General features: G+C 45.0%; 1 protein-coding gene across 2 annotated transcripts in view; it reads left to right on the top strand.

Moving 5' to 3' along the window:
• Positions 1-6,713: 6,713 nt before the first annotated feature.
• The window catches only part of swsap1 (SWIM-type zinc finger 7 associated protein 1), a 21,597-nt gene continuing 6,941 nt past the window's right edge, over positions 6,714-21,369 (top strand). The window contains exons 1-3 of one of the 2 annotated variants that reach the window (XM_043694861.1): positions 6,714-7,846; positions 9,718-9,962; positions 10,817-12,568. In XM_043694861.1, coding sequence (XP_043550796.1) covers positions 7,340-7,846; positions 9,718-9,962; positions 10,817-10,844 — 780 coding nt within the window. In that variant the 5' untranslated portion in view covers positions 6,714-7,339 and the 3' untranslated portion in view covers positions 10,845-12,568. Of the gene's footprint in view, positions 7,847-9,717; positions 9,963-10,816; positions 12,569-21,369 lie in introns of those variants that run through there. The other variant, XM_043694862.1, reaches the window with a different exon arrangement.

The following is a 21,369-nucleotide window of genomic DNA, read 5'->3' as shown; positions in this document are numbered from 1 at the left end:
AGTTCCTGCAGTGGCAGGGGAAGGTGCCAGGATGGGAGGGTGGGTTGTCGGGGGGCGTGGACCTGACCAGGTAGTCACAGAGGGAACGGTCTTTGCGGAAAGGGGTGGGGTCTTTTTGGAGGTGGCGGAAATGTCGACGGCTGATTTGGTTTATGCGAAGGTTGGTAGGGTGGCCGGAAGCGGCAGATTCAAACCACTACAAATGCCGGAGGAAAGATCACAGAAGCGCTTCACAGGAGGCTCCCAAGCACACTGAGGATGTCATCTCGACAGGGGACAAAATGTCTGCAACACACACTCCCAGTTCGGTGAACACAACCACAACAATGGAGGACTCAATCCTAAGACACAGAATTTATAGCAAAAATTTACAGTGTGATGTAACTGAAATGATACATTGAAAAATTGATTGTTGAGTCTTTCATATGTTTGAATACTATGATAGTTTCACTTCTTTCATGTGTAAATCATAAAACATTTTTTACAGTTGCATTCTCAGGTTAGCTGTTAACAATGGTGATAGCTAGAGAATATGTTGAAGGTGTTAGCCCCCTGTGTTCTCTGTCTATGCCATGATGTTTAGACTGATTCTAATCTAAAAAGTGAGATAAGAGTTTTACACAAATTCATGCAGTTTTTGAGCAAAGTACAATGTAACTCTCCAATTCATGACTCCTGAACAATAGTTAGCATTGTATCAGACCTGGAGAGTGTTGGTCATGGGGGAAAATGGGATTTGACAAAGGGATTGAGGATCAGGGAGAGAAGGGACACAACACTATTCTCTGCACCCATTGGCAAAGGGGTTGAGGATTATGGAGTGAAGGAATAGGACTCCAGTTTCCGCACTCATTGTGAAAGGGATTGAGGAGAATGGAGAGAAGGGACGGAATGCAAGTTTCTACACCCTTTGGCAAAGGGGTTGAGGATGATGGAGAGAAGGGACAGAACGCCAGTTTCCGCACTCATTGGAAAGGGGATTGAGGATTGTGGAGAGAAAGGACAGAATGCCAGTTTCTGCCGAGGATAGCCAATCTGTGGAATTTTTACAGCAGATGATGTGTGATTAAGTACCTTTCATGGCTGAGATAGTCAGGTTTTTAGCCTGCAAGGGAATCAAGGGTGATATTGAAAGTGGAGTTGAGCATTATCGGATTAGCCATGATCACATTGAATGGGAGAGCAGACTCGATGTGCCAAACAGCCTGCTTCTTTCCTGCAGTCCAAAGATATGCAGGCTAGGTGGATTGGCCGTACTGAATTGCCCCATAGTGATGTGCAGGCTAGGTGGATTAGCCATGAGAAATGCTGGTTTATAGGGATAGGGTGGAGGATTGCTGTGGACTCGATGGGTCGAATGGCCTGCTTCCACATTGTGGGGATTCTGTGATGATTCTATCTAAGGTGAAAAGAACTTTCATTTCCAAGACAGGGCATCAACAATGTTTCCTCCCACTGACGATCTCACAATGCAATAAGCTGCCAAAAGAAATAGTCATGGCCTCCAATGCTTGGTATCCTCACCTTTAATTAATTTTTTTCTTCATTTGTGGGAAGTGGGCTTTAGTGGCTGGACCAGCACTGACTCCCCATCCCTATTTGCCCCCACGTGGATCACCATCACCTTCTCAAGGGCAACTGAGGATGGACAATAAATGCTGACCCATCCAGTGATCCTCTCATCCCCTGAATGAATAAAAACCAAACGCTACTATTTCAGCAGGTGCCAGATTTTCTCTAGAATGAACTGTGGAAATGATAGTGGAATATAGATTAAGGTTTATTATCCCAACTCAGAAGAGGAATTTAGTGAAATCTGCTGAATGGTGAAGTGGAGAAAGGGGGATTGGAAAAATAGCTTTACGTGGAGAAAGGTTAAGGAACAAGAAATCGTTATGAAAAAGGAAAAGCTGGTGTAAGGAATTGCACTGAATGGAGTTGGATGTAGTGTCACTTCTTACTGTTAGAAAAATAATCAAAAATAAAAATTCTGACATAAGCATTAAATGTGCCTTTTACTAGTTTGCACTTATCTACTTTGTTGTACTTTTACAGTTTGTAGCAATATTCCAGATTTGCTTTTTTTCCATATCTCTAACAAATATGCCTCTACACGACCACTTCATTTCAGGTTGAAACCCTTAAGTTTCTCCAGCCTTCCCTCATTACTCAGTCAAAGCTCGGATGAAAGCTTTTCTCCACACTGCATGTACTGTGCTGTGTTTTTCACTGACCAGCACAGCACATTCTACTTGAGAGTCTGGCCAGAGCACTGTCCAAGTTTGACCACAATTTTGAGTGGCTTGCTAGGTCATTTCAGAGTCTATCACAGTGCTGTGGGTCTGGAGTCACATGTAGGCCAGACCAGGTAAGGACAGCAGATCTCTTTCCTGAGGACATGAATCAAAAGCCTATTTTTGTTAAATTAAAATCAGTGACAGTTATCATGGTCAACTTTCCATTCTAAATTCTCATTGAGTTTTCAAAATGTGCCACAATAGGATTCAAACCCGTGTTCTCAGAACGTTAGCCTGGAGTTCTGGATTACGAGTCCAGTGACATTACTACAATACCATTGCCTCCCAAAATTCCAATATTTCTATTCAGCTGATCACGAGTCTGATGTGGCTTGCACGTGTAACATTTTCACCTGGCAACAGATGTTGTGCCAAAAATGCACCTACATTAACAAGGTGACTAAATTCAATTGGTAAATTGAAAATTAATTTCAGTCATGATGCTCAGTTATCGAAGTCGTCATTGCTGAGATTAGTTTTCTGTTTATCAGTTGAACGTAATTTCCAACAGCTGCCAAAGTGCGATTTAAACCTGTGTTCCTAGAACAGGCAGCCTGGGCCTCTGTATTATGAGCCCCATGCCATCGGCACTCTCTCCCTATTACTTGCTCCTCTGCGTATGTCAGGAGCACAAAATCAAAACTTGTATTTGATAGAGAATTTTCATCAAGCATTGAACAACAGCTCCTATAAGTAACAAAGAAAAACTCAGCAGGTCTGGCAGCATCTGTGGAGAGAAATCAGAGTTAACATTTCAGGTCCAGTGATGCCTACTTGCTCCTCTGCGTATGTCAGGAGCACAAAATCAAAACTTGTATTTGATATGAGAATTTTCATCAAGCATTGAACAACAGCTCCTATAAGTAACAAAGAAATGAAATTGCTGGAAAAACTCAGCAGGTCTGGCAGCATCTGTGGAGAGAAATCAGAGTTAACATTTCAGGTCCAGTGATGCCTCACCACCCCCCCACCCCCGAAAGGGTTACTGTTGTAAATTTTCCATCTCTGTCCTCTAAAGGGCATTTTTGAGTTTTATTTAATGACAATGAGAGTTTTCCCTTTTTATTAATTTAAATTCCACCAGTAAACAAGTAATTTTAAATAAAATCGAAAGATTCATTTATTACTCGATGTCAAGTTATGAAGTAGAAATGTGCTAGATGTATTACATAAAACAAAGACACAAAGATTGCAAGCTGATACTGATAAAAGATACTTATAACAGTTAGGAAAATCACAGAACTGTTACAGTTTAATTCACTGCTGCAGAAGACTATGGAGGCTAGGTCATTGAGTATATTTAAGACTGAGAAAGATGTCAAGGGGATATAGAATTAGAGGAGAAAGTGGAGTTGAGAAACTTATCAGCCATGATTGAATGGCAGACCAGACTCGATGGGCTGAATAGCCTAATTTCTACTCCTATGTCTTGTGGTGCAGAGGAGGAAATTCAGCCCAATGTGCCTGCAACAGCTCTTGAAATAAATAAGCTCAGTCTCTGATCTTGCAGGCCTGCTAGTTGCTTGAAAATTTCTTTTTCTAAGGTGAAGAAGTTCAAAATGTTGACGTCAGATTTCAGGAGCTTTGACAGCTTCTGCAGTTGAATGTTGTTTGTGCTGGTAGATTTAGTAGCTAGTGCTAAATCTAATGAAAGAGAGGTTCCTTGTTCCTCACTCGTTCTGTTGATATGGCGCTTGCCAATTGCTAGGACTCTTTCAGCAGAACTGTGGTTGATTACAGAAAGTCCTTTTCCTTGCTCTCTGTTTGATTGAGAATTCTCTCTCTGAACATGTTTACCCAGATTCCTTCCTGATGAGTTCTGTTTTAAGACGGTGTCTCGGAGACTTTTATAAAATGAAACTTAAGACGCTTGTTAAAATTCAATCTTGAGGAGTGTAGTGTTATGCATTCATGAAAAGCAAACAAAACAAAGCAGTACAACATAAACAGGAGGAAGTTTTGAGAAAGTGGGAGACCTTTTGAGTGTATGTCCACAGGCGATTGAAAGTGGCAGTATGGGTAGATAAGTTGGTGAAAAGTAAATTGAATCCTTTCCTTCATGGGGCGAGGTATTGAAGAAGCCACATGTTCAACTCCTCTCTCTCTCTCCCCATTCCTCACCTCATGTAGCATGGGCAACAAACCAGAGATAACAATTCTATTGGCCCTAGCTCTAAGCTTCCACCCTAGCTCCCTTAAATTTCTGCCTTAAATCCCCATCTCTTTTCCTACCAATGTCATTGGTGCCTATATGGACCATGACTTGGGGCAGCTCCCCCTCCCCTGCAAGGATCCTGAAAACTCAATCAGAGACATCACGAACCTGACACCCGGGAGACAACACACCAACCGTAAGTCTCTCTCGTTCCCACAGAACCCCCTAACTATGGAGTCCCCATTGACTAATGCTCTACTCCTCTCCCCCCTTCCTTTCTGAGCGACAGGATCAGACTCTGTGCCAGAGATTTAGAGCGACATGGGCCAAATGGGACTAGATTAGGTTAGGATACCTAGTCGGCATGGACTGTTTCCGTGCTGTACATCTCAATGACTCTAAGCCAGGCCACGCACCATCCTGACTTGGAAAGATATCACCATTCCTTCAGTGCCACTGGATCATAAGCCCAGAATTCCCTCCCACATAGCATCATGGGTCGACACATGGACTGCAGTGATTCAACAAGGCAGCTCACCAACACCTTCTCAGAGGCAAATAGGGATGGGTAATAAATGCTGGCTCAGTCAGCGGTGCCCATGGCCACAATCTTAAAAACACAAGCAGGCGTGGGATACTGGAACTATATATGACCCTGATTAGGCCACAGCTGGAATTTTCTGTACTCACTTGATGACCACTTTACAGGAAGTGCATATTTGTCGTTAACAGAGGAGATAGTCAAGAACGTTATCAGAGCTTAAAAATTGGAGCTTTGAGGAAATATTATTAATGCTAAGGTTGTTTTCCATTGGAGCATAGGGGGGTGAGGGGTGACATAATTGAGGAGCACAAAATATTGAGGAACTTAGAGTGGACAAGGAGATCTGTTGCCCCTGGTGGAGGGGTGAGTTACCAGGGCACAGACTTAGGGTGATTGGCAGAAGGATTAGAGGGGTCATGAGGAAACTTTTTTTTTAGATTAGATTCTCTACAGGTTTGCACCGACCCTCCAAAAAGTAACCCACCCAGACCCATTTCCCTCTGACTAATGCACCTAACACTGTGGGCAATGTAGCATGGCCAATTCACCTAATCTGCACATCTTCGGACTGTGGGAGGAAACCAGAGCACCCATAGGAAATCCATGCAGACACGGGGAGAATGTGCACAATCCCCACTGACAGTTGCCCGAGGCTGGAATCGAACCTGGGTCCCTGGCGCAGTATCTCTTTTCACCCAGGAGCGTGAAAATCTAAACCCTCAAATCATTTCAAAAGAAATTGGATCTTCCCCTGAAAGGCTATAGCCCAAGTACTGCTAAGAGACATTAGATTGGGTGGCTAATATATTCAGTCAATGCAGGCAGTGGGTTTTGTTTTATTTTCTATCTTTGTCCCCTAAAGGGAATTTATGAACCTGATGGGTTTTCTAATGAGAATTAGAATTTTCCTTTTTATTAATTTAATTTAAATTCCACCCGCTGCTGCTTTGGTAGCAGCGAGGTTGTTTCCACTGCAGGGTGAAACCAGAATTAGGGGGCATAGCCTCAGAATAATGGGGAGCAGATTGAGGACTGAGTTGAAGAGGAACATCTTCACCCAAAGAGTTGTGAATCTGTGGAATTCCCCGCCCAGTGAAATAGTTGAATGTTTTTAATGTGAAGATGAATAGAGTTTTGAACAGTAAAGGAATTAAGGGTTCTGGTGAGTGAGCAGGTAAATGGAGCTGAGACCACTTGAAGGTAGCCATGATCTTATTGAATGGTGGAGCAGGCTCAAGATGGCCGACTCCTGCTCGGAGTTCTCATGGTGGGATTCAAACTCATTTCCTCAGGACATTAGCCTGCAGTTCTGGTTTACTAGTCCTGTGACAGTACCACTACATGCCACCTTCCATTTAATGTGCAGACCAGAGTGGTAAATAATTCAGAATGTTTTTTTAAAGAAATGTTTTTATTAATTAAGATTGGCCTTCAATTCTTAAACCCCAGATCAACCAGAGCAGCATGGTAACTCAGTGGATAGCAGCGCCAGGGACATGGGTTTGATTCCAGCCTCGGGTGACTGTCTGTGTGGAGTTTGCCACATTCTCCCCGTGTCTGCGTGAGTTTCCTCCGGGTGCTCCGGTTTCCTCCCACAGTCCAAAGATGTGCAGGTTCGGGTGGATTGGCTGTGCTAAGATGCCCATAGTGTTTGGGGATGTGCAGCCTGGGTGGGTTTGTCATGGGAAATGCGGGGTGGTGGGGGAGGCAGGTCTGGGTGGGATGCGCTTTAAAGGGTCGGTGTGGACTTGATGGGCCGAGTGGCTTGCTTCCACACTGTGGGGATTCTAACCCTAGATTGTTCACAACTTCCAATTTACATGGAAGTGGGATTATATTCTCTTTTACAAAAAACATGAAGGGGAATGCATTTTGGCAAGTGACCATCACCTAATTCAAGAAATTAAAAATAAAACATAAACTCGTCTGGTCTGGCGGCACCTGACCAGAGAGTCACAGTGTCTAACATAAGGAGCGTCGCTCCGAAAGCTAGTGTGCTTCCAATTAAACCTGTTGGACTATAACCTGGTGTTGTGTGATATTTATTTAAACGGGACTGCTTCAGAACCTTTAATGAACAGTTTGCACGGCCAATAGGGAGGGAGAGAGTGTGAGGCGGGTCATTCAATGAAACCTTCGGGGGGGAACCATGCAGTTGAGCTGAACAACCTGAATCTTTCAGGAGCAAATTTGCAGCCAAGTTTTTTTTTTAAATCGCACAAGTTTGCTTTTGTATGCAATTAACCTGAGGATGGGCACACTGAAAGTATCCAAACAGGGGTGTTTTGCATTGCTACTTGTGAACCAGGAAGTGGATGTGTTCTGAATTGAGTTGGGGGGGAGATGGCTGAGGTTCTGTTGCATGTTCTGGGTTCCTACAGTGATGCAGAGAGCAGGGCAGACATGGACAGAGCTTGGGGAGCCGGGGACCCAGGGGCTTGCTTGTTGCTGGGCGAGGAATCCCGCGGGAGGAGCTCTCTGCTGTTCCTGGCAGCGGCCGAAGCGGCGGGGCGCGGGGGCAGGCGAGTGCTGTTCCTCGCCCCGAGCCCGGTGCAGGCGCTGCCCGCCCCGCTGCTGCCGCTGGAGCCCGGCAGCCTGCGGAGGATCGAGTTCGCCTACCCCCGGACGGCGGACGGGCTGCTGCAGGCGCTGGCCACCGTGCACCGTGCAGCCCGCGGCGGGCTGCCCTCCCTGCTGCTGGTGGACGGGCTGGACCGGTACCTGCAGGGAGGCGGGCAGGAGACGGCTCAGCGAGCGGCCAGGGTCGCCGCCCTGCTCCGGGACAGCGCCGGCTGGCTCAGCCAGCAACAACAGCCCGGCGCCCGGTGCCACATCATCGCAGCGCTCAAGGTGCAGGGCGAAACGAAATAAAATGTGCCTCGCTGCCTTCGAGATAGTCACGCTCCACGATGTCTGAACATTGCATTTGTTCCGCCATAGGCAGTGCACAAGAGGCTGGTCGGCCCATCGAGTTTGTACCAGCCGAATCTCCACTATATCAGGAGTCCAGGACGAGAGGGCAGAGGTTTAGGGTGAGAGGGGAAAGGTATAAAAGGGACCTAAGGGGCAACCTTTTCACACAGGGTGGTGCATGCATGGAATGAGCTGCCAGAGGAAGTAGTGGAGGCTGGTACAATTGCAACATTTATGAGGCATATGAATGGAAAGGTTTGGAGGGATATGGGCCGGGTGCTGGCAGGTGGGACTAGATTGGGTTGGGATATCTGGTGGGCATGGACGGGTTGGACTGAAAGGTCTGTTTCCATGCTGTACATCTCTATGATACACTAAATCGAGACTAAATCTACTCCAATTCTAAACTAAATGCACTGTAAATCTAGACTAAATCCATTCCAATTCTAAACTAAATGCACTGTAAATCTAGACTAAATTCATTCCAATTCTAAACTAAATGCACTGTAAATCTAGACTAAATCCATTCCAATTCTAAACTAAAAAATCTAGACTAAATCCATTCCAATTCTAAACTAAATCCACTCTAATTCTAGACTAAATCTGCTTGAAATCCACCCCAAATCTACTGTAAATTTAGACTAAATCTGCACTAGGTCTACTCTAAATCTTGACTAAATGTAGTCTAAATCTACTGTAAATCTACTCGCCTAATCTAGTCTAAATCTAGATTAAATTTGCACTAATCCCACTTTCCAGCTCTTGGCCTATAGCCTAGAAAATTATGACATTACAAGTGCTCATCCACTTACTTTGTCAAGGTTATACAGTTGCCCTCTCAGGCTAAATTTTTTTTTTAAATAATTCTCACTGTTTTTAAATGTATTTTACACTTTGTATGGAATTCTGATATAATCAAGATTTATTTATCTAATATATTTGCCATTTAAATTTATAAAAACATTTCATTCTGAGTTTAAGCATAATTTTAGCATCACTTTTACACATTTTTACTCTCAGGTTTTTAAATGTATCTTTGTTATATTTTGCCAAATTATAGATGCATAATGCATTCTATTCTGTATGTCAGCCTGTAAAGCTGGATGTAATCTACTCTGTATGTCTCACTAATGGAAAGAGATGCTTGTTTTTTTGGATTTTGGCTAATTATTTAATCTAGGGATCTTTTCTAAGTTTATTATTGTCATTATTTAATTGCAATTTATTGTCATATAATAACTTTATCCTAAATTTATTTCACTCATGATATTTTAGCATTATTTTAGTTTTTTACTCTGATAATACTTAATTATTATTTTTAATTATTACCGTTTGTTCATTTTTATCTTCCCCAATACTCTGATATCCAAAAAAACCAAAGATCTCTCTTGCATATACAAAACTATGTTTACATAATTGAGGCATGAGGAGGGTCCAATAACTAAGGGGACCCCCATTTATCTTCAGCAGGAAGACATCAGACGGTGGTCTTTCCCCACTGTGCCTTGGCAGTAGCTGCCCAAGCTTTAGTGCGTTCCCCAGCACGTAGTCCTGGTCCTTGGAATGTGCCAGTTTGCAACACTTACTGGGGGCTAACTCCTTTGTTCTGGAAGACCAACAAGTTTCAGGCATTCCAAAGAGCGTCTTTCACCGAGTTGATGGCCCTCCAGTTGATATTTGTCTCGGTGTGCGTCCTGGGGAAAAGACCATAGAGCTCCTCATTGCTGCAGATGCCTTGCCTTCTCGTTTTACTTTGAGCGTTTACCAACAGTGACTGATCACCACCTTTTCGTTTTCTCGCACTTCAGGCTCCAATTCCAGAGGAAACTGCGTCAGATTCGTTCCTGCCTATTATCGAGCGTTACTTCCCAGTGAAGTGCATGGTGAGAGAGGAGCAGTGTGAACCGGAGGGGGTCCAGCGTTATCTCATATCCTTCTCCGGACTGGCAACGCCTGACGCCGAAGTGCCTCCGGAATCACAAAACGTGGAGGACTGCACCTGGGAGCTGCTCTTCGAGGCAGATAAAGTGACAGGAATCCATCTTGTGGCAAGGCAAGCAAAGCAATTTGGGGATTAGAGGGAGGGCTTACTGACTAATTTCACATCTTCTTCCATAAATGCATGAGCCTAATTCAAAACCCTCCTCCGGTTGCAAATCCAACCACCAGTCAGCGCAACTGATGTCTTTAACTCTCCTTCACACGTTATTTAAAACACTGGCCCATGGGCGTTATCACATTTTGGATTACATGTTAAGTCCAAGGCTGCCCCTGCCCCCTTGGTGGACTGACAGGTGTCAGTTAAGGGGAGAAAATCCTCAGTAGCCTGAGGGAACTCCCTTCTGCTTCTCTTCAAATTGTACCCTATGACCTTTCAAACAATTCAAAATCCAATACAGCACAGGAGCAGACCCTTCGGCCCCACCAAGCCTGCGCTGATTCCTAATCCTTATTTCAATCCGCTACTTATTGCCCAAGTGCAATATTTGTATCCTTCTGATTGGCTCCCGGTCCATGTGTCCATCAAGATACCCCTTAAATGTCGCCAATGTGCCTCCTTACCACTTCCACTGGCGGCGCGATCCAGGCACCCACCACCCTCTTGGTAAAAGATTTTGCCCGCACTTCTCCCCTAAACCTTGACCCTTTCACCTTGAACCTGTGCCCTCTTATAGTTGAACTTTCCACTGTGGGGTGGAAAGCCACTGTCCACCCGATCTGTGCCCTTACTTTGAAGGTGCAAATGTCACCACTGACATCCTAATTTCAAAACCCCGTTGGACAATCTGCGACTCCATTGACATCCATTTTGTCAATACAGGGTGCTACCCTTTGGGATCTTTAACTATGTTTATTAGGTTACCTTTCCTCACCAGGGAGGTTAGTGTTTCTGTGTTTTTTTTTCAGGAACCAAGTTGCCTGTGAAGGGAAATGAAAGAAGCCCTTTTTTGTTTTTACGGTTTAGCTCTGTGATGAGAGGGACCCTAACTCCAGGAGAGAAAGTTTTCAATGTGTTGATTAATTAAGCCCACATTAGGCTGTCGAAGGCAAGACCTGAGATGCCCGAGATATAGAAGGGAGCAGGTGTGGTTATGGTACGCCCTCCTGGACAACAATACAAAGTAGCAGAATGCAGTTGGATGTTTTAGTTAGGGAACTGAGAAGACCTTCGCTGAGTTAGGGTGGACTTTCTCTGATTTTCATTTTGTGCGATGGTTGTAACTGAGGAGGGACACTGTGCTGATTGTTAGCTATGGCTAACCTCAGTTAATGAGGGCCTCACTTGGGATGGAGAGCCCAAGCACGGGCTGTATCACTGGGATCAGACCAGATGGCTTTGACTGCGGATTGGAGAGCAAAGCACGAATTCCTGGACTCTCAAAGTTGAAACTTGGACATTCCTTTTTTTTTTTAGAGATATGTGTGTATGTTCCTACCAAACCTTGCATCAGTCTGGATAAAAATAACCTAGTTTGAATGCGTAAAGAAGTCAAAGGGTAAAGGAATTGACTGTCATGGACACCACAGCATTGATATCAATAAGTAATTCATTGGCTTTGCAAAGTCCAAGCAGGTGATTGTTGCCATTTATTAATACATTCTCCTTTCTATAACTAGTATGTGGTCTTTGATCTTTGATCCTCTCCTATTCTGCTCCATTGTTTTTTATGTAAACAAGGCCATGGGAGTACTTTATCCCCTGGCTATTTGTGTTGAACCACAAGGACAAACTGGTTACCTGCCTCATGGTCATTGTGTGAAGAATTGTCTGATCACCGCCATCTGTCAGGCCTTAATTTAGTTCCTCCGCCGACAGAGATTGGAAAGGAGGGGCTGAACGGAGGGTTGTTGGGTGAAGAAACAACAGTTCTTGCAAAGGGCACTCCCTTACTCCGCCCTTACCCAGCAAAACTTTCCTGCTGTGTCTCCCCTGCTTGCTGCGGGAAGGTATAGAGAATATCCCAGTGATGGACGCCCTTCAGACAGAGCGGTCACCCTGGAGATCACCGAGTCCCCAGCATCACGCCCCGTTCACCAGCTTTGGTGGGGCTCATCCATGCCATAGCATCTCAGTCTCTGCTATTTTACTGTCAGGGCCAGTGAGGGGTCAGGGCAGGTTGGGGCCTACTAGGCTGTTCACTGAGTGGGCATCCCACCACTCGAGCTGTCATCATTGTGAACTGTTCCCTTGGTGACATTTAATGATACCCTGTGTGTTCACCCTCACTCAGTATCTGAGCAGTTACACTTTCAGAAGAGTTTGGCCCTCAAGGAAGGGTGGACTGAAGGAGTCGGATAGTGAATAGTAGTTTATTCCCAGGCTCTGAAAGGGTAGGGCTTGCTTCCCAACTTCCAGTTGTTAAACTCCGATCCCTGACTGCGAGTGCTTGAACTCCCGTGTACGGGTGCGATGGCCCTTCTGGTCGAATAGCCGACTGGCCCTCACTATTCAGGGTCACAGGCGGAATGTGACGATTCGCTGGCCGTGTGGGAATGCAACGTGTCAACACATTGATAAAGAAGTGTCATTCGTCTTCTCTAACCTGACGTTTGAGTGGAAACAAAGTGAGTCATGCATCGCAAAGCCCCGAGAAATTTTGTCACGGAATTGTTTTTTGATGTTGCCATTGAATGGGTATAAAAATGAGTTGCAAGTTGTTTTCCGTGTGGTTGTCGATTATATATTGTGCCCCTCTTCTGAGGTGGGGGTGTGTGTGGAGGAAGCTCCCGGGAATCTCTGCTTTGCAAAGTGCAAGAAACAACCGCAACACATGAAGAAAATCCCCTCAGACAAGCGAAACGGAGATCAGTAATTCCTGTCAGGAAGGCAGGTACCTGACCCAAAGGACTGAGTGGCCTACACCTGTTCCTTGTGAGCTATGTTTCTGGAGGTTCAGGCCTAATCGTAAAACATAGGAGCACAATTTGGCCATTCAGCGCATCATCTGCTCCACCATTCAATCACGGCCTACATTTGTCTCAACCCCACTCTCCTGCCTTCTCCCCATTACCCTTAATCCCTTCACTAATCAAGAACCTATTTTTCTCTGTCTTAAATATGCTCAATAGGTTGGCCTTCTGCAGCAATCCGTGCCACAGATTCACTGAAAAAAACTCCTCCATATCTTAGATCCAAAGGGTCCCTGCACTCTGTGACCGTGCCCTCAAGTCCTAGCCTCTCCTACCAGTGGAAACCTTAGTGAATCTCCAGTTAAAACTGATGCCACTGTTCTGTTTGGTGATTTGGTGCTGATATTGGTGTCTGTGGTCATTTCAAGAACCTTTTTTTGTTGACGCATTCCCTTGTAGCAGTGGAAGAGTTGACAATACTCAAATTGGGATTCAATCCTCCAACCACCATAGCTTCCACCATGTCCTTTACACCCATTACCAGGTCACTCACAGACCTGTACTGACAACACCTCAAATTTAAACTTCTTTTCCTTGTTTTCCAGTCTGGCCAGGGGCTTTTCCCCTCCCTATCCCTGTGATCTCCTCCAGCTCCACAACCCTCCAGGTTATCTTCACTCTAACTTTTACCTTGTACGCATTTTGTTTTTCCCACTCATCAACCATAGCAGAAGTATTGATGCAGAGACTAGAATGAACAGCCCTTCCCATGATCCAAACCAAGCTTTGGGTCCGCTATGTGGATGACATCTTTGTAATCACGAAACAGAACAAATTAGAGGAGACGTACAATAACATTAACAACATCCTTACTGGCATAAATTTCACCAAGGAGGAAGAGAACAGCAACAGAATCCCCTTCCTAAATGTCACAGTGGAACAAACAGTCATTGGAGAACTGCAGACCAGCGTCCACAGGAAAGCAACACACACAGACCAGATACTCAAGTACAGGAGCAATCATCCCAACATCCACCAATGGAGCTGCATCAGACCATTAAGACTGGCAGATCCCTTCCTGGAAAGGCAGGAGGGGGCGGGGAAGGTGTGGAAGGAAACTGGTTTTTCCTGACAAGAGAGTCATGATTTTCATTAGATTCTTAATTCCAGATATTCCCTTTCCCTCAACTTTTGAACTCAAATTCCATTATCTGCCTTGGTGGGAGTTGAATCCAGGTTCCTAGAACATTGGCTGGGTCCCTGGATTAACCGTCCAGCGACAATGCCACTAGGCCATCGCTCCACCATTGGCATTTGTGCCTTCTGGAGGGGGTTGTCTCATGAGGAAAGGATAAGCAGATTGGGCTTACATCCAATAGAGAATGGGGGTGAGCTTTCTGAAATATGTAACATTCTGCGGGGGAGGGTGGAGGACATGACAGGGTGGACGCTGAGAGGATGTATTCCCCCTTTCAAAAATAGAGATTCTCCCATTAAGGTGGAGAAAACCTTCCTCAGAGGGTCGTTGGCTTTTGTTTCACAGGGAGTTGGCAGTGTCTGGGTCACTGACTATATTTTAATCAAGTGGATCAGACGTGCAATATTACGCCTTCAAGGCAGGTGGGAATTGAACCGGGACCTTCTGGCTTAGCAACAGGCACACTACCACTGCACCACAGAAGCCTTTGAGTGGTTGAGTATTTTGGAGGATGCAGTAGGCAGAGGTTCGAAGTACAAAGGAGTCATGGGGTAATAGGGTTGGAAAGCAGATTCAAAGGCACATCAGATTAGCCATGGTCTTCTTGGAAGTAGGTTTTACTTGCTGAACTGGAAGGTTAGTTTCCATTGACTTGGATCCCATTTACCACTCCCTGCGAAAAAGAACAGGAAATGATGTCACCACAGGAAATGACATCACCAACCCAAGGAAACACAGACATATAAATAGAAAGCAGATTACACCACCAGTGCTTCATCCGGAGGCTCACTGAAGATGTTACCGAGTATGATGACAAAACGTTTGAAAATGAACCTTCCTGCTCAGCGAGCAAACCTACATCCAGAACCTCAACCTGAGCTACAAATCTTCCCAAAACTCACTAAGGTTTTCTTGAATGGTGGAGCAGGCTTGAGGGCTGATGGTATACTCCTGCTCCAATTTCTTTTGCACATTCTGTCTGTTTAAGATTCTTTTTAAACCGTATCTTGTGAACTTTAGTTATAAAGCCATACAGCATGGAAACAGACCCTTCGGCCCAACCAGTCCATGCTGACCATAATCCCAAACTGCACTAGTCCCACCTGTCTGCTCCTGGCCCATATCCCTCCGAATGTTTCCTATTCATGTGTTTAACCAAATGTCTTTTAAATGTTGAAATTGTACCCACATCCACCACTTCCTCAGGAAGTTAATTCCAGGCGCAGACGACTCTCAGTGTAAAAACATTTGCCCCTCGTGTCTTTTTTAAACAAAGGGTAACGTCATCCATAGTCCTAGCAGACCATAGGGGTACTCTCTCACTGGAGAGAGACAAATAGTAGTTTAACCTAAGGTTCACCACACCTCAGGCAAGGGGAGAAGTTGAGAAGGTGGTACCCTCAACCAATGTGGGACACTCTGCATCGCAGTCCAACTAACTGACCCCTATATCTAACATTCCACATATGTTTCAAATTGTCCTTGATAGCACTCCTGTGGAGTGCCATGGGAAACCTACAGGTGCTACATAAATGCAAGCTGTTGTCAACAATGACCCCAACATGACACCATTTGGTCCCGGAGTCACTGCAGAGTTGCCTTTCAGAATACATCTGCCATATTTACTTGGGCCGTAACAATTCGTGTTGAAACATAGAATTTGGAATACTGCATTCATTTCTGTCCTCCCTCCCATAGGAAGGATGTTGTGAAACTTGAAACAGTTCAGAAAAGATGTTGCCAGGGTTGGAGTGTTTGAGCTGTAGGGAGAGGCTGAGTAAGCTGGGGCTATTTTCACTGGAACATCGGAGACTGAAGGGTGACCTTATAGAGGTTTGCAAAATCATGAGGGGCATGGATAGGGTAAATACTCAAGGTTTTTATCCCTGGGTTCAGGGGAGTCCAGAACTTGAGGGCATAGGTTTATGGTGAGAGGGGAAAGATTTAAAAAGGACCTGAGGGGCAACTTTTTCACATAGAGGGTGGTACGTGTATGGAATGAGCTGCCAGAGGAAGTGTTGAAGGCTGGTACAATTGCAACATTTAAAAGGCATCTGGATGGGTATATGAAGGGTTTAGAGGGATATGGGACGAGATTAATTTCAAATATCAGGTCAGCATGGACGAGTTGAACCGAAGGGTTGGTTTCTGTGCTGTACTTGTCTATGAGTCTATAAACAGGACCAAGGGGTAGGTCCTTCAGGTCTGTCCCACCATTAAATATGATCATGGCTGATTATCCAACCCTGTCCCTGCTTTCTGCCCATTCCCTTTGGTTCCAGGAACTTGGGAATTTATAACAGGCTTTATATTCGCTTAAAATGTGGGAGCTGAGTTTATTCTGTGCACTTGGATCCAATTAATGTCCATGCACCCGTGGTCTTAGACTCTCCCTGTCCAATGCTATGGGACAACCCTGTTGCTCTGGGAGAGAATTCACGTGCAATACTTAGACACGTTTCTCCTTTGCTTCTGTGCAGAAAGTTGTGAATGCTTCTGAAAACAATCTCCTTTCGCGCCCTTGCACTGGTCAGTTGGGGATTGATGAGCAGGACCCTCTAATCTTATTCCACTGACACAGGCATATCACGAACAAGGATGTCAAAAGTTCAGGGACTGCTCACTGCCATGGAGCCTGCTAAGCCGCTACATGGCTGACGAGCAAAAGATTAACTTATCGGGTGTTTTAACAGAGTTGGGACTTCGCACCCGCCCAGGTAGCACAAGTGCATAATAGATGATAGTTTGCCAGTGTTGCAATCTTTAGCACAAAGTCTCCTTCCCAAATAGTCCAGCATGTCTGTTTCCATTCTCTCCCTGTTTCTGGGCCCCTGGGTCCGTCAACATTGTTTCTTAACCGGTGACAGTTTGGGTCGGCCACTGGGTTAGAAATGCCTTCACTTCTCGCGGGCTTGGGAACTTTTGAAACTTCTGCCCCAAAGAGATATGAGGGCTCAGTGAACTCAAAACAGACAGTCGTGGATTTCTTCGGTCAGTAGGGAGCATGGGGGAAAGGAGAGGTCAAAGGCTGAGTTTGGCCGTTAGCAGAGACAGGGCCCATAAATACCACCTTCTTAGCAACCACCTCCAGAGACAGCCATTTTTAACACAAATTTGTTCAGAGGTCGAAAGTGCTACTTATTCCAGTGAGATAGGGTGCTAATGATGCTCCTTTACAAAGTAGCGTTAACCTCAGCTAAAGGAGGGCCCTCTGAATGCAGAGACTGGTGGTCAGTGCTGGCAGAGGGTGGGGGGGGGGGGGGTATAGAAATCAAAAGAACTGTGGATGTTGGAAATCATAAACAAAAACAAAAATTGATGGAAAAGCTCAGCAGCTGCGGAGAGAAAGCAGAGTTAATGTTTCGGGTCCAGTGACCATTCCTCAAAACTGATGATAGCTAGGAAAAAGATGTATTTAGTGCAGAAGACTTGGGAGGTGGGGATGGTAAGAAGTAGACATTAGGTGGAAATAGAACCCAACAAAATAGAGAACACTTGGACAGACAAAAGAGTGGATAACGATAAGCCAGGGACAATGAATAGCTACTAATGAGGACTGTTAGGGGCTAACAATGGGTTGTGTGTAATAGCAGACCATGTCTTTGCTACCTTCTCCCCAGTCTCACCCCCCCCACCCATTTATCTCTCCATCCTGGAGGCTCCCTGCCTCCATTCCTGATGAAGGGCTTTTGCCCCAAACGTCGATTTTCCTGCTCCTCGGATGCTGCCTGACCTGCTGTGCTTTTCCAGCACCACTCTAATCTAGACATATGATAACAAGGCCGAGTGTGTGGTGGTTGAGGTAGGGACATGGGAAAAGGTGCCTGAAGTCCTAAGATTGTTGAACTCGATATTGAATCCAGAAGGGCTGCGGGGTCCCTGAGAGGAAAGCGAGGTGCTGGTTTTCCAGCTTGTGCTGAGCTTCACTGGAGCACTGCAGCAAGCCTGAGACAAGAGCTGTCGGCCAGGGAACAGGGTGGAGTGGTGAATGGCATGCAATTGGAAGCTCAGGGTCTCTTTGGCAGATGGACCGTAAAGCAGTCACCCAGTCTACACTCTGTTTCCCCAACGTAGAGGAGACATGTGGTACAGGCCGACCTGGGTGTGGATATGGAGAGATTCCAAATCCCTCCCCAAGCACACATTAAACCCAGAGGCGAAGAAAGGGGTTTTAAAAAAGTGACACTCAGAAATGAAGCATATTGGAGTTCCATTTAAAGTACCCAAGTCAGGAGGGTCTAATGGTGGTGTCCCTACCTCTGGCCTGAAAGTGGAGTCACAGGGAGACAGGGTGGTGATGGAAGCACTTGTTATGTTTATCTTTTATTGGTCAGTGCAGGAGTTGAGATGTCATTTTGCAGCTGTACAGGACACTTTTGGAATATTGTGTGCAATTCTGGTTCCCTCCTATCGGAAGGATATTGCGAAACCTGAAAGGGCTGTGAAAAGATTTACAAGGGTGTTGCCAGGGTTGGAGGGTTTGAGCTATAGGGAGAGGCTGAATAGGCTGGGGCTGTTTTCCCTGGAGCGTCGGAGGCTGAGGGGGAGACTTTATGGAGGTTTATAAAATTATGAGGGGCATGGATAGGGTAAATAGACAAGGTCTTTTTCCTGGGGTAGGTGAGTCCAGAACTAGAGGGCATACGTTTAGGGTGAGAGGGGAAAGATATAAAAGGGACCTGAGGGGCAACTTTTTCATACAGAGGGTGGTGTGTGTATGGAATGAGCTGCCAGAGGATGTGGTGGAGGCTGGTACAATTGCAATGTTTAAAAGGCATCTGGATGGGTATATGAATAGGAAGGGTTGAGGGATATGGGCTGGGTGCTGGCAAATAGGACGAGATTAATGTGGCATATCTGGTCGGCATGGATGAGTTGGACAGAAGCGTCTGTTTCTGTGTTGTACATCTCTATGACTCCCAAGTCCCACCCACTCCAGATCTGCATTTTAACATATCCAGGTGGATTGATTAAACATACTTAAAGGACAAGTCAGATGTGTGTGTGTGTGTGTGTGTGTGAGAGATTTCCAAGTTTTATTGGTAGTTCCTTCAGGGATGGGTGACACGGTTGCCTTTCCTGATTTTTAATTATAATTACAAAATAAACTTTTGGCTTGTAATTAAGACAGGTATACGTTTAAACGATGTGATAATTGATAATGCAACCAATCATGCCCACAAAGGGAACAACTTAAGTGTGAATGAGCCACAGTCCTTAACGAAGTCAAATTTTGATATTTAAGAGTATAAATACAAAAACAGTCAACACAGAGCAAAGAAACAAATATGCGTATTAAATAAAATCAAACGATTTTATTCATAGAAAAATATCCAAAATAGGGAACAGTTATCCAAAATACTTTTTGAATGTTGTAAAAAAATGCTTTCTGTAAGAATAAACAGTTTATGTACACAAGTTTACATTTTACAGTGAAACCAAAGATACAGGATGTTGGAAATCCGAAATAAATCAGACAAAATGCCAATGACCTAAAACGTTAATTATGTACAGTTGCTGTGTCAGGATATTGTCTCTCTTTCTGTTTTACAGCAATGTGTACCTTCAGCCAAGATGGCTTTCTGGTTATAAGCAGGAAATTGAGCAGATTGCTATCAGTGGTGTTATGGCACACAATTACTCGACAGCACAATCACCAGGACGTGATTTAACTTAGTCACTGGAAAACAAGAAGGGTTTAGTTCCCCTCTGCATGAGGGGAAATAAATATCCAGGAACATCCTACTTGTCCACCAAACCTAGTCCCCAAGTCACTAATGGAGGCTGTTTGCAGGTCGACTTGTCTGCAAGTTGGCACACAATATAAAGGAGCTATTTGTGAGCGCAGGACATGATCATACGTCAGATCTTTAAAATTACATCCCTGTCTGGGAAGACACTCCTAAGTATTTGTAAGTCAGATGTTTGTAAATTGGGGACCCCTGTATTTTGGCGGCATGACACGTTTTTCCTCTTGTGGTGCAGTGGTAGTGTCCCCACCTCTGAGCTCAAAGTCCCGGGTTCAAGTCCGACCCACTTCAGAGGTAGGTCAGAACAGGGTGTATAAAAATATCAACACTGCGACTCATTGCACCACCCCTAACCAGTGTCAAATGGGCTTTACCACCTTTGTTCTTTCCACAGCCTGACAGGGGTTTCGAGATTAAACGTACAAGCATCAGAGCCCAGGAGAAATGTCTTTTCCGCACTGTGCTGAGAGACTCAGCAAAACCTGAGTAATATTTAGAGCAAGATTGTCTAAATAATTCAGCCAACTGCCCTTAGGAATGTATACGAAGTGTATAATTTTCAGTAATGAGGGTTCACAAGGGTGGAGTTTGCCACATTCATGATAAGCCTCCAGGAATTAAAATGGGATGAATACTCTTTCCAGTCACACTAAGTTGCTCAAGCAGTGTTCATGTGTGAACTTAAAGTATCTCCATATTGCCAGTGAGAACAGATTTCATGGCTTCCCGCTGGACCCTGTATTAATATAAGACACCCAGTCTCATGGGAATGCAAGAACAAAGAAACCCCATTGTATTTTTCCTACAAAGTCCCCACAGAATTCTTGGAACTATGCAGTGGGCGTGTTGTGATTTGAAGAACACACGCATTCAGTTTTTTTTCTCTCTCTATCCACCATCCCAGACTCTGTGCTGATAATGTTTAGTCATCGATGTGACAGCACTTTAAGAACTGATAAACTCTGTGGTTAGTGAAAAAAAATTCCATTGTTCTCCTGCATTCCGAGGTATGTTGGTTTCATCGCTGACTTTCAGTCCCCCACTCCCTTCTCCGTTCTCCCATTCAGCATCTTACTTCAGTCAGTTGCTGTTCATATTTTGGGCAGTGCAAGCTGTAGTGACCATCACAGTTGAGTCTTCTACCCCACTTAAATCCAGAGAGCAGATCTAATGTCCTCCTCCCTAGTTCAGGATCATTGGAGGAAGGACTTATATCTTCTTCCCCAGGATGTCCCAGGCCCCTAATGACCTAGCAGGTTTTGAAGTGCAGTCCTGCTGAAATATAGTTAATTTGAACACAGACAGCTCCCAAAAAACAGCAACGTGCTGTCATAATCTGTCTTAGTGCTTCAACTGAAGGATAAATATTGGTTAAGGGGGGGCCAGGGAAACTACCCCCACAAGTTAATGCTCTTTCCCAAATAATCGCTTTCACACGAGAGGGCAGAATGGGTGAGATCTCGTCTGAGGGGTAGTGGTCACCTCTGCACTGTGAGGGTCAGTCTGGATTTGAACCCTTCTCTCTGGGCTGGGGCCTGAACCTTTGACCTTAGACTCACACGGAGTCAGAGCCAGCACCACAGAATTAATCTGAAGCAATTGTACTCTCCCTACCATCACCTCAACGGAAACCAGCTAACTGTATACAGCTTGCAATGAAA

Source organism: Chiloscyllium plagiosum, chromosome 8 (genome assembly GCF_004010195.1).
Source record: "Chiloscyllium plagiosum isolate BGI_BamShark_2017 chromosome 8, ASM401019v2, whole genome shotgun sequence".
Taxonomy (NCBI): Eukaryota; Metazoa; Chordata; class Chondrichthyes; order Orectolobiformes; family Hemiscylliidae; genus Chiloscyllium; species Chiloscyllium plagiosum.
The sequence above is the reverse complement of the archived record's forward strand: the minus strand, read 5'-3'. Positions and strand labels throughout refer to the sequence as shown.